This window comes from Apis laboriosa, unplaced genomic scaffold (assembly GCF_014066325.1).
Source record: "Apis laboriosa isolate Shangri-la unplaced genomic scaffold, ASM1406632v1 scaffold21_cov150, whole genome shotgun sequence".
In the NCBI taxonomy this organism is placed as follows: domain Eukaryota; kingdom Metazoa; phylum Arthropoda; class Insecta; order Hymenoptera; family Apidae; genus Apis; species Apis laboriosa.
In genome coordinates this window covers 1,056,127-1,069,687 of record NW_025222365.1, presented here as the reverse complement: position 1 = coordinate 1,069,687, position 13,561 = coordinate 1,056,127, and the positions used below count along the sequence as shown (strand labels likewise).

Genomic DNA, 13,561 nt, shown 5'->3' with positions numbered 1-13,561 from the left:
TATTGAGTTCGAAAAAATCAAATTATTTTTTAATCACTTTAATTAACGCATAATATTTGTAATTGAATATTATATTTAAGATAAAATTGTAAAATATTTACGATAAAATTTTAATAATATTTTTATATTATAATTTATATTATATTTTATTTATATTAATTATATTTTTTGATTTTTTATTTTATATTTTATTACAGTTTTTTCAAATTTACTTGATTTTTATTTTAACTATCTTTATTATGTTTTCTTATTATGTATTTATTACATATTTCTTTTATTATATATTTGATTGATTTTTTTACATTAAATTAATTTTAATAATTTATTCATATTATATTTTTAACTCATAGAATTTTTTAATATTTTGAATTATAGGAAAACATAATTAAAATATTATATTATAATTTAATTTTCCGCGCGAATTGAAATGAATAAGAAACTGTGTCGTTTCGTGCGCGAACGAATCAAAACATTGCGAAATCCCAGCGGCTAAACAAATCAGAGAACATGGCGTCATTCGTGTGTCGAATATCGAAGCGACTAGACGTGTTACGCCGGCAAAAGTGAATGATTCTATAAAATATTTATTAGTGCTCTATTACGATTTATAAATTATTAATAATCTTAATTAATTAATACATACAATTATTGTTCATTTAATTGTTCATTTAATATTATTCCAAATTAAATAATTTTGTGAAGTTTTTTTATCATTCTCTATTGATCGTGTACTTGACCGTTATAATTATCGATATATTATAAATTCTGTTCGGATTGTAAATTCTTGAATTTAATTAAATTTGAATTTAATTATTGTTTTATTTAAATATAATTTTATTTTCACACATTTCTCTTATATTCCTGGTTTTCATTTATGCAAATTATCGTTTATTTATGAAAATAGTATCGAACTAATTGTTCGTAATATTCATATCGTTATTATTATTATTACCAATTTAATAACTTTTGCAAAAATTTAGTAAAATTTTACTTTTTTTACAAAAATAGATGTATTTAAAATAGATTTTTGATATTATATTCGTATTGTATTTATATTAGATTTCGTCAAGTTTTTTTCGATCATTCTTCATAATTATGTGTGTAAATATATATATATATATATATATATATATATTTGCATTAGATTCATATGTTAGTTCATATTATCTCTGTATTAATTTTATTTTATATATTATATTTAAGACTGAAAACATTCCTTAATACAGCAATTCTAAGAAATTGATCGTTTATGTTTATATTATACTATACTCGATTTGTTTCGACATGTCGCCGAGCTACTTGCAAATCCCCTCTCCAATTTGTAATTCGATAGACGTAATAGCGCCGCGGGGTCAGTCTACTATTGAAAATCGTTGTGATTAGACGTGATATTTTCTTCAGGTAAGTAATCTATTTATTATATATTATTTCATAGTTATTTTCATATTATTTGTATACTATTATAAAAATAGTACGTGTTTATTCTGTAATTTTTTGAATATTATTATGATTGATAATTCTTTAAAGATTAATTTATTCGTTTTTCTTCATTTAGTCTATTTATTGATAATTCGTATTGTGAACTTTCAAAATAGGATAGAATGAGTTTGATTAATACTTTATTTCGATATAATTGCTTTTAATTTTATTTTTGAAATATATTTTAAAGATTTGATTATTTTTTTGTGCAGGTTACCTGATTGCTGTGAGTATTTTCATGGCGGGAAAAAGGGATTTCCAATATGGACGCCATAATGACGATTTGATGCATTGACCAATCAGATGCTGACATATTATAGAAAACTGGTAACGTTTGATTTCTTGCATCAAAAATATATTTCTTTTTCTTGAATTAGATTAATATTTTTAATTGAAAAAATATATATATTAAGTAATTCATAATAGATCGAAAATCGTTGAAAATATAATATTTAAATGAAAATAGAAAAAATTAAATCATATTTTTGTTTCGTATATGTTAAATGATTTTTTTTATTTCATAGATTAAATTCATTCTTTCGTCATAATCTGTAATCTTTAGAAAGATAGCAATATTTTTTTTAACAAATATTCAATAAAAAAAGAATAAAAATATTTATTACTACTAACATAGTTTTATTTTCAGAAAAAATTTTAATCGCGCGCAATGCGATTAATAGAGTCAGTGTTTGCTTTGTAAAAGTTTTGAAATATTTTTTTAAAATAATAGTTCTAATTAAATTATAACAATAAATTGCAAAATTAGAGTCAGTATTTGTTCGCCGATAATAATATAAACGGACATGTTAGTTATGTTTTTTATTTTTTTATATTATTTTTTTTTTATTCGTTTCGGTCTAAGATAAAATCAGTGTTTTACTCAAGAGAATAAAGTGATCATCCATCATGCAAAAAGGTAACTATCTTTATGTAGGTTCTTTTACACGTTTTAAAAATTATTACAATTTCAATTTTTATTATTATTAGAATTTATTAAAATTTTAATCGTTATTTTTATTAAACTTTGATAGAACTTTATTTTTTATTATTTCAAAATTTTTGTTACAGATGCTGACAAATTTTATAATAGATTCATGAACTTCAATTTCAAAAAATATTTGTGATTGCGTGCAATGCGAATAGAATCAGTGCTTGTTACTAGTTTTATTAATTTATTATTTTTTAAAACTTGATAGTTATATTTAAATTTAATAGTTATATATTCGTGAAAATAGAATCAGTGTTTGTAATATAAACGATTGCAATATAAACGGACGTATTAATAGTTTTTTCTTTTCTTTTTTTTCATATGTACATTGGTTTTCGATATAGGTTAGATTCAGTGCATCAAGAAAATAAGGCGATCATCCATCACGTGAAGAGGTAACTGCTTTTTCGTGTTTAGATCTATTTCAATTTTTAGATCTGTTTCAATTTTTTTAAATCAATGCTGTTTTAAATTATAATGTTATATTATAAATAATTTTCAGCTTTCACAATCTCTCATTGGATGAATCAAGTAATATCAATGACAACAGAGATTCTTCGCATCGAATGGTGAGTTGCATGCTTTTTTATTCCTCTAGTCACTCAATCATGTCGTAGGATAAAAGATCCAAATCGATACGGGTGACTGGTTGTATATGTAAAATTTTGCATGAGCACAATGACCATGGGTATTTATTGCACCCATGAATAGTAACATTTCTTCTTCTGTTTTATTCATTAGTTCAGGATAGGGTCTTCTTGCATATCGCGTTTTTGAATAATAATAATGATTTTATAGTAATGATATATTATCATAATAATATTGCTAATTTGAATATTCCTGAATAAAACCAATATTTAAAATTAGAACATTATATAAAATATATTTAATATAAAAATTTGAAAAATCAAATATTATTATGAATGTAAGTCTATGATTAAAGCATGAATATTTAGATAAATAACAAATAATTAAAATAATTTTAATTTATGTGAAGGAATTTATCAATATTGTCAATATAAATCATTAATAATAAATCATTTTTAATTTTATTTCTTCTATTTCATACTTATTTTCATATTATGAATTAATAAAATTTATAATATAATAAAATGATAAAGTTGTTTCTTTCGTATAAAAATATATCAAATTTTATATGCAAGAAGATATTTCGCGACAGGAAGATTTCGAAATCAAGGCAGTAAGTTTTGAATATGATTTTCAAATTTTTCGAAAATTTTGCTTTGATAACGGGATCGCCTGAGGGTTTACTTCATGAATCAATTATAATATTTTTCATTAAGCATTATTAAGCATTATTAATTCATATAATTTTGCCATAAATAAATTCTCAATTATAATATTTTTCATTAAACATTATTAATATAATTCATATAATTTTGCCATAAATAAATTCTTTGCTAATATTTAATATAGCTAATTTTTTTATTCTTTCATTTAATTGATAAAGTATTATGAAAGTTTAAAATGAAATAAGAATATTTTAAATCAATAAGCTTTAGTCCGTTAGAAAGAAATTTTATAATATTAATATTTTCTAGCTCAGGATTTTCAGATTTAATCCCTTCCATATTCATTGCCAGGATCTCATTCACGTGCCCAGATGCTACTTGAATGAGAGAGAGGCGATGGACATGATGATGATAGTTTATAAGCTTATAAAAGTTTTTCAGCGACTGATGATGTATTAGTGTATCGTGCACGATGTATTTTCCACATATGTATGCGTGATTAGGCTGTGGAATTGCGTCGTTTCCGTTATTAATATATTCATAATTATTAATTCAATTTCAATTCGTAATAATAATTTTACATTATTGCTATTGTAAATAATAGTTCGAATTCATCTTATTATCAAATTATAATAATGATATAAAAATTCTATCAGTAATATTTAATATTTCTTTAATAAAGACACAAATTATGAATATTTATAATTTAAATTAAAATATAAATTAAATATACAAATTAAATATACATACATTTTTTCGTTTCACGCAATGGTCACTAGACATCGTCAGTCGATTTCAGGAAAATGGTACGTAAAGTTAGAGTGTGAAAGAAGTATGCCAAACTCGGGTGTCGGAGGCGTCCCGGGACGTTTTCCCTAGTATAGGTTTTTTTGCGCCCGAGTATTATGCGTGAGAATCGTGGAATGAATGTGTTGGTGTGCCTGTTTTGCCTATTTTTTTAAATATAGGGTTAGGTAGGATAGGTAACATACTTTCTGGTGCGAATGTTAATTATAAGTAGGTAGGGCCGGGCAGGTTGTCACAGTCTCTGGTCGGGTAGGCGCGTTTTCGCGTGACAATCTGTTTCAGGAAATCAAATTTGAAAGATCGAGAGTAAGGCTGAGACGAGTGATCATCAAGTGATCACTCGTTTCTGGCTTTGCTTTCGATTTTTCGAATTCCGTGGTCGCGGTCGCGATTTGGTTTCGAAACGAACGTTGCGCTCGAGATTCTGCATATGTACGGACAATGGTCACTATGATCATTAGTCGTCCATGTGCATTCAGTATCCGCGATTTAGACTTTTTCTTTTTTTTTTTTTTGTTTGCGAATAGGAAATCTCGAGCCTAGATTTAAGTTTCAGCGGGCATTGCGCCCGAAGGAGGAAGACCGAAGAGGCCCCGACAAACTGTCGTGAAGAGGGCTGCAACGAATGGCTTCTCATCTTTTGGATCTGTTTTGGGTCCAAAGGATGGGAAGTCATTGTTACTATTTTGTCATTGTGCTCGTTTTAGTATGTAATAGTTCATATTATATCGTCTGGCCGATATGCAATACTATATCGTCCAGATCCAGTTATGGGCATCGCGATTTTTTATTAGTATTACGATTAATTAATTACGGATTGAATTAGTGTTGCGTTAAAATGAAAATCGCGTTTGCATTAGTGTTGCGGATTTATAAAATATCGCGTTTTTTTTTATTATAAATTGTACTTTATAATTTCTTATAAAGTAATATTAAAATTTATATCATTTGTCATTAAATTCTTTAAATAATTAATTGTAGTTTTTTGTAGAATAATAATTTTTTTGTTGAATTTGCTTTAAAATGTAGTGCTGCGTTAAAAAATAATCGCGTTTGTTAAGTAGTGTTGCGAATATCGAATGCCCAAATTTATTCCACTGGAATTGTGGAAGTTTCAGTTCCTGAATCATCTGATGTAGCTGGAATAGCTATAAACAAGGGTGATTATACGATAGCAATCAAGAAGACTGCACTGGATTTCTCATTATTAGTGTTGAGTATTTAAATTTGAGTGCATATTTTATTAATATTACATTAAACTTTCAATTATTTCGGGAATTTTTTAATTTTTTTTCCTTTTTTTTTGTCAATTATATTAATTAATATTACTTTATTAGTGTATACAAAAATGAATATATATATATATATATATAGTGTATACAAGAGTGAATATATATCACTCATAATTTGTTTGGATTCATATTGATCATTTTATTTTGATAAGCCTTCTAGCTATCTTTTCTTTTTAGCATTCCCTATTAATAGAGCATTTGTTATTAAAAATATTGTTATTGATTGTTATTTTTCAAAATTATTATTTTTAAATTCAAATTTAAATTGTTTTGAATGTTTTTAATTTTAATAGAAAAAATTAGATGAATTAATAATTTTGATGATCTAATTTTTTTCAGATTAATATGTTTTTTTTCAGATATAATTTTTTTTATTATTTTTATTAATCCAATGAATTTGTTATAGATATGAATTGAAGAAAACAATTAGAATAAAGATATATGTATATCTAAAAAATATTATATGATTTCCTTATGTAATGATTGGAATTATCTGTTTTATATCTGTTTTTGAATTTTACTAATTCTTTTATAAAATTTGTTTCAGGAAGTTTCAACAAAAGAGGAGAGTCAATAAATAAATAAATAAATCTTTCAATTTTTATATAACAAAGAAATATTTAGTTTTTTAATGGAATGTTTAAAGAAATATTTAGTTTATTTGTACAAAAATTCAGATATTTATTAAAATATATTGAGTTTAAATTTGTTTCAGGAGCAGAGAAATATGCTATTTCAAAATACTCCAGATTTTCAAAAAATGCATTTCATATATCTTTGCCTTTTCACATTCCTTTTATTACATTCAGATATAAGTTAAGAATCATCAAAATCATTAGATTTTTAATTAGGCAGGTTGATTTAGATTTTCAGACAAGATTTTTAAATTTTTAAATTTTTAAATAGGTTCTTTTTAATTAAAATAAGAATATATGTAAATAGGATTATTTGTAAAAAAATATTTATAAGCATATTTTTAAGTGCATGCATAATGTTAAAAGTTAAAACAAAATGTTAAAAGTAACTCATAGATAGATAAATAATGTGAATAATTCATAGATAAAGTAATGTAATACATGATATCTTGTAAAACATATTTGGCTTATTTATTTATCTTTTTTTATGCTTTGTGTGGGTGATGGTTTGCTTATTTATTTTTTTATCTATGTTTTTTAACAATTATTATTATCTATGTTTTTTTATCAATTATTTTTCATTTTTATAACTTTGAAAATGAAAAAATATTGATAAGAAATAAAATCAAAGTTAATTTTCTTGTCGGTTTTCCTTATAATTCTTTCTGTTGTTTGTTTTGTGTACTGTAGTAGTTTGTTTTTGAACATTTTGCAAATTTTTGAGTACATTAGAAAAATAATTATTTATTTAAAAATAAATAAATTTTTGCGCAAAAGAAGAATGGATGGAATATGGATAAGGTTGGATCTTCAATCCACAACCTTCACACGAGCAATTACTATGAGATCTGAGGAATCATTATTATTGGATATATAATCATATTATTGTATAGTTATGCAATATTAATATCTGATACAATTATATATTACATAACAAATAATGTAAGTTAATTGGTTGCAATCGCGATTTTATAATAATTATGTTTTTTTGTAGATTTATCTAGTTGATTGTTGAAATTTTCTTCTCTTTTTTTTTTTTTTTTGAAGTCGGTATATTTCAGAATATGTAATTTAAAATTCCTTAAGATGTCACGTCTATCTTATTTATGATTCATTCTACAATGTCGTCTGTTGATATTACTATTTATCAACTCAAAGATACTGTAAGCGGCATCTTTCGGAACTTTTTACTGTCAATGCAATGATGTTTCACAAAATCATTCACGGATTTCGCTGTTGTCTGAATACATTTTCGAGAATATATGCGCAGAAATTTAGATCAGATTTTCTTTGATTCTCATTCTTTCTCTTTTGTGCGTTTAATTTCTTTACGCAAACCAATGACTCTACATTATTGAATGGAACCAAAAGTGTTCTATTTTTCGTGTAACAAAAATGATTTTCTTTATACTATATTTATGATTTTTTTGTGAAAAATTTTGAACTTATTATTATAATGTGGTTATCAATAGATATTATTGCTGGAAAAAGTTTATCGTGACAAGTATTACATCATCGTAAGTTGTAGGAGAGTTTTTATATTTTAAGTATTATTAATCGATAAATTTTATATCTATTGTTCTAGTAATAACTTTTATTGGTAATATATACTATATAAAATAGTCATGACAAATTTAAAATGACTTTGTTCTATTATTAAAACATTGTAACAAATTTGTAGAGAGGTTATTTTCTTTTATTCTTGAATAATCTTAGAAATATAAAATAAAATAAATATATTAATATAATTATTTTTCTTTTATTAGTTTCATGAATTGTTTGGGTTTTAATTCCCAATAAATATTAATGAGATATGCAGCATCAAGTTAAACAAAAGCATCAGCAATCCTTACTACATAAGTACAACTACAGTGGATTTAATCGTGTTATAAATCTACAAGATGTCTGCAGTAGAAACACCACATTTGATTCGCACTATAGAATGGGATATGATGGACAAGACAAAGTTTTTTCCATTGAGCATGCTTTCATCATTTTCTGTACGCTGTTGTTTATATCCCTTAACAGTAATTAAAACTCGTTTACAAGTTCAAAGGCACAATTATATGTACAATGGTAAGTTTTGAAATAAAATAAAATTTAAAAAAATTAAGATATTAAATATTTTTTTTTTTTCAGGAATGATAGATGCTTGTAAAAAGATTTATAAAATTGAAGGTATAAGTGGATTATATCGAGGATTTTGGATAAGTTCTATACAAATTGTATCTGGTGTTTTTTATGTATCTACATATGAAGGTGTACGTTACATACTTAGACAAAATGATGTTATCGGTAATATAGACTCTAGAGTCAAATCATTAATTGCTGGTGGAGCTGCTAGTTTGGTAGGCCAAACAATAGTAGTCCCTTTTGATATTTTAAGTCAGCACTTAATGGTTCTTGGGATCAACAATAAACAAGGAAAATATATAGATAAGGTAAATATATATATACATATATATAAGAATTTTTCATTATACGTAATATGTAATTTATAGATGGGTATGAATCCATTGGGTTTAATTCTTGAACCAGGAAAATCTCGTGCACAGATTTCAATAGATATTATCAAATCAATTTATCAAAGAGATGGATATAGAGGTTTTTATAGAGGATATTGTGCATCTTTATGCGCTTATGTTCCTAATAGTGCCCTTTGGTGGGGATTATATACATCGTACCAAGGTAATTGCTTTAAAACAAAAACATGAAAATTAAGATAAAAGATAACTTTTTTTTTTCTGTTAATAGAGGAGCTTGTAAGATTGTTTCCAGAATGGGTTTCTCATTTGTTTATTCAAGCAGTTGCTGGTACATTAGGAGGATTTACCACCACAATTATTACAAATCCTTTAGATATCGTACGAGCAAGGTTACAAGTACAAAGATTAGACAGTATGTTTAGTGCATTCAAAGTTCTCTGGGTGGAAGAAAAGTTGCAGATGTTTACAAAGGGACTTTCCGCCCGTCTTGTACAGTCTGCTAGTTTTAGTTTCTCAATAATTCTAGGATATGAAACTATTAAAAGATTCAGTATAGTTGAGGAGTACAAAAATTGTATTAGGTGGTGAATTTTCTAAACTTATTTGTTGTAAAATAATGTTTTCTGCCATGCATTTTTCAATAATTTCTGTTGTATTATACACAGAAATAAATAATTACGCACCAAAGAGAAAAGAATGAGATCATAGTGATCTGTTCTCTAAATTGTTTTAATAATAGTACATTTAATACATGAAATATAAAATGTAAATATGATACAAAATATATGGAAAAGTTTATTTTAAATAATAAATAATAATTGATTATAAATTTTAAAGAGAATATAATTGTTAATCGATATTTATATTTTTTCCTATTGTTTTAGCACCTAAATTTTTCTAATAATTTTAAAGGAATAATTTTTATTTAATAAAATCATTGTTTTCATACAAAATTTATAATGTAATGAAAAATAGATATATTGCTGTGATAAAATACAATAAATAGGAATATGTTTTTATGATAAATAGAAATAAATAAAATAAATAAATTTATTAATTGTATTAATAATAATATTCAATTGTATTGAAATGAATGGATAAATGAAATAGATAAAGAATAAATAATATTTTTTTATTTCAATTTTATTATAAAGAACAACATATTGATAGACACATTTTTGTTGTAGGTATTTAAGTGATTTTCACAATATGATTCTTGTACATGAATCGATACTCTTTATTTTCGCACTTTATGTCTTAAAAATTAAATGTACAATAGGATTCCATTTCTTCACATTCTTTATATTTTATGTACAGGCCAAGAAAGTTTTTAATCTACGCAATATAATGCGAATTATACACGCATTCACATTCTCATTGTTTATTACGTATGTATAATAATTTAATAATACATTTGTCAGATGTAAATAACTTTTCATCTTGTAGTTTTAAAAAGCATTTAGTTTTCGAATAACAAAAATTGCATGTACATATAGAAATATTCTGTGAAAAACAGTATATCCAATAAAAAGTATTATATATTAATTAACAATTTATTATTTCATGCATTCTTAATACAGCAGAAATATATACTTGAATGATGTAATATAAATAGAAAGTTATAAATAGTATTTAAATTGGACGCATTAATTTTATTGTATTTATAAAGCGCCCTCTATCGAAAGCTATAAAAAACAATAGTTTCAGGATCGGAGTTTATGATTTTCTTTTTCAATGATTTTTGTTTAGACTTAATATTAATATTAATAATCAAATCGATAATTTTTCTTTTTTCTTTTGTTCAATAACATAACAATTTTTATAAATTATTTTTTTTATTAATTTTTTTGAGTATTAATTTGAAATATTAAAGTATATATTTAATATTTACAAAGATTAGATAGATGTCAACAAATTACGTGCCATTTTTTTTTAACAAATATTATAATTTTTAAAAAAATAATCATTGCAGATAGAATTTATTAATAAAATCTGTGTTGGATAAAAGAATCGATTAATATTTTTGTTGATTTGAAATTCAAAATCATTTGTTTATTATTTCTTTTTTTTTTTTTTTTAATACATTATTTTTCATCGTGTATTGAGATTTTAATTTTACATGCAAAATTGATAAGTTAGCTAAAATATAATTGTCAATGAACACCAAATGTTTAATCAAATTTTTTTGCAATTTTTTTACCGAGATAGGATTATTGAATTGATGTATTTTTATTCGAGGAAACGTTTGTATATATTCGTATTGATACACACTTTGTTACAATGTCTCATACATATATGTATACATTTCACATAAGTTAATTTTACAATGTCCTAATATTTACAATTGCGCGATAATTGTTTTATGTACAACAACGAATGTTTATGTTCAAATAAAATAGATAAAATAAATAATTATTTTGCAAAAATATCCGCCATTGATAGTAGAACGAGTTGACATCTGTCTATCGAATAAAGATTGTCCGATACAATAATTCCATTTATTACTTTTTAATTTTCAAATAGGTCTTGATATTAGAAAAACAATTTCGAAGTATATAAATTAACAATATTTATGATAAATATAATTTGATCAATTAATATCTTTAATTGAACTAACCAATTATTTTTTTTTTCAGAAATTGGCAATCAGTGTGAACGAATTCATTCATCCAAATTACAACTTTGTTATTTTATTCTTCGATTAAGTTACAACGGCCCCGATGCGCAACTCATTCTACATCATATAATCTTGTTGCTAATAAAGAAAGATTGATTCTGTTATCGATTTCGTTTCGCAAAGTTTCGTTCGACGACGACTTGACAAATATATTTTTTCTGCCGCTTGTAAGTAATATACGATCGCATTTGTGATAATTTCACCTTAACTTTCATTCCATCTAAACTGTGCGTGTTACTGCGAATGCGTTTGCGAATCGTAACGATTTTCTTTGCGTCTCTCGTGTACGTGATTAACGATGACTGGAAGAATATTACGCTCCTGCGATATTGTAATTTTTTTTTTCCTCGAAGAACACACACGTATTATTTTCCCGCATCATTTTAATTTTGCGTATGGTTTTCAGTTTCGTGTAACCGGCTACCAATGCATCGACACGAGAGATCGCCGTTTCCTGGAAACTCGGAGAGAGGGAGAACCAATTCCGTGTTCGACGTTGCCGAACATTCCGATCGTCAGTCTTTTAAAGGTGCAACAGGAAAGCAGGAACAGGAACGTATTTTCGTAGACTTTTTTTTTCTTTTCTTTTTTCTTTTCTTAAAATTCGACTCGGAAAAGCGGTAATCGCATCGAAACGAAACGGTTAGACACAATTCGTTGGAGAAGAAAGTAAAGGATAACTCGGATAGATACTCTCGTTCGCGCATCACCAGATCGTTTTACGATTCCCTGTACGAAGGTTTCTCGCTAAAAGGCTACAGTAGTATCACGAAGGTATCCGAAACGTAAAAACGGTAACGAGCTATCGGCCGAGCACGATTTACGGCCTTTTACCGTCTTTCGATTTTCTCTAAATCCTTCGTTATAGGATGTACAAAACGCGAATACTACTCTATGTACAAGAAATAACAGGCTATTTACACCGATCATTGTGCGCCCCTGAATGAAATCAATTTTTGAAAAACCAATTTCAATTATTAATTTAATTAACAATTTTCTTTCTTAATTCTCATCATTATCTCAGCATCACTTCACTTATATAATCGGATTCTCGATCAATAAATTTTTATAAACACATTACAAAAATTACAAAAAACTATCTAACAAAAATTTCTATCAATAAAAAGAAGAAGAAGAAGAGAAACGATTAAGGCAAAGGGGCACACAATAACCGGTACAAGTATCCCGGTTTGGGGCGTCCCGGTTCGCGCGTGACGCTTCTTCGTGGTCCACTTTTCGTCACCGGTGTTTTAAAAAGCTCGACGATAAGGAAGAACGGAAGCACGTCGTTTATCCTCGATTCGTCTAGTCGGAAGCGCACACGTACACACTCACGCTCACATGACGCGCGGATGCACACACGGAGGGAGGAGGCGATGTTGGTTCACCACGGCTCCGAACTCGGAGATCTGGAACGTGCATTTCCGAGTGGAAGTTCGCCCGACACGATTCCTCGAGAAGCGAGCCTACAATCACGTGTCACGGAAACGGATAGCGCGCTCTCGTCGAGGCCCAGACCGGGCCCCCGTGTGACGTCACATCCCGCCGCTGGGCAGCACGCTTCCGGCACCGTCGCTGCTCTGGCTCACGCTGCTGTAACTCACGCGGCTCGCCTCGCCGCTCGTACTCACCCCGGAAACGTACTGTAATCACAAACAATTTTACAATTCTCAATAAATATTCGTCGCAAAGGAGGGGGGGGAAGGAAGATCCGGTTTCACCGGCGTGCTCGGTGCGCGTATGTACAGAGTTGTACAGGTAGAAGAATTGATTGGATCGTGATCGAGTTGCTCGTAATCCGGTGTTAAATTAGAATAGGTGCCTGTATTTTTTTCCCTCTGCCCTCTAAAGCCTGGAAAATATCGAGATTTTTCTCTCTTTCCCTCCCTCTCTCTCTCTCTCTCTCTCTCTCTCTCTCTCTCTCTCTCTCTCTCTCTCTCTCTC

General features: G+C 27.0%; 2 protein-coding genes across 6 annotated transcripts in view; one reads left to right on the top strand and one right to left on the bottom strand.

Moving 5' to 3' along the window:
* Positions 1-7,710: 7,710 nt before the first annotated feature.
* LOC122712892 (solute carrier family 25 member 44) lies at positions 7,711-9,786 on the top strand. Of its 2 annotated transcripts, none has more exons than XM_043932891.1 (5): positions 7,711-7,971; positions 8,221-8,530; positions 8,594-8,895; positions 8,956-9,142; positions 9,209-9,786. In XM_043932891.1, exons 2-5 carry the CDS (start codon positions 8,356-8,358, stop codon positions 9,526-9,528), a joined length of 984 nt encoding a protein of 327 aa, XP_043788826.1. In that variant the 5' UTR covers positions 7,711-7,971; positions 8,221-8,355; the 3' UTR covers positions 9,529-9,786. The 2 variants fall into 2 exon arrangements, with proteins under 2 accessions (XP_043788826.1, XP_043788828.1); XM_043932893.1 differs by lacking the exon at positions 7,711-7,971 and adding an exon at positions 8,078-8,139.
* A 1,310-nt stretch (positions 9,787-11,096) lies between these two features.
* The window catches only part of LOC122713032 (dopamine receptor 2), a 56,862-nt gene continuing 54,397 nt past the window's right edge, over positions 11,097-13,561 (bottom strand). For 3 of the 4 annotated variants that reach the window (XR_006346444.1, XM_043933158.1, XM_043933159.1), the window contains one exon: positions 11,097-13,260. Coding sequence is in view for 2 of the 4 variants with exons in the window: in XM_043933158.1 (XP_043789093.1) it covers positions 13,153-13,260 (108 nt within the window). In the remaining 2 variants the exon portion in view is untranslated. The remainder of the gene's footprint in view (positions 13,261-13,561) is intronic. The other variant, XR_006346445.1, reaches the window with a different exon arrangement.

What these genes read in the sequence shown, in the direction of transcription:
- LOC122712892 (XM_043932891.1), top strand. Translation starts at nt 8,356, where the DNA reads ATGTCTGCAGTAGAAACACCACATTTGATTCGCACTATAGAATGGGAT. An exon ending in AAGGAAAATATATAGATAAG is followed by an intron (nt 8,896 to 8,955) that starts GTAAATATATAT and finishes TGTAATTTATAG; the next exon opens with ATGGGTATGAATCCATTGGG. An exon ending in ATTATATACATCGTACCAAG is followed by an intron (nt 9,143 to 9,208) that starts GTAATTGCTTTA and finishes TTCTGTTAATAG; the next exon opens with AGGAGCTTGTAAGATTGTTT.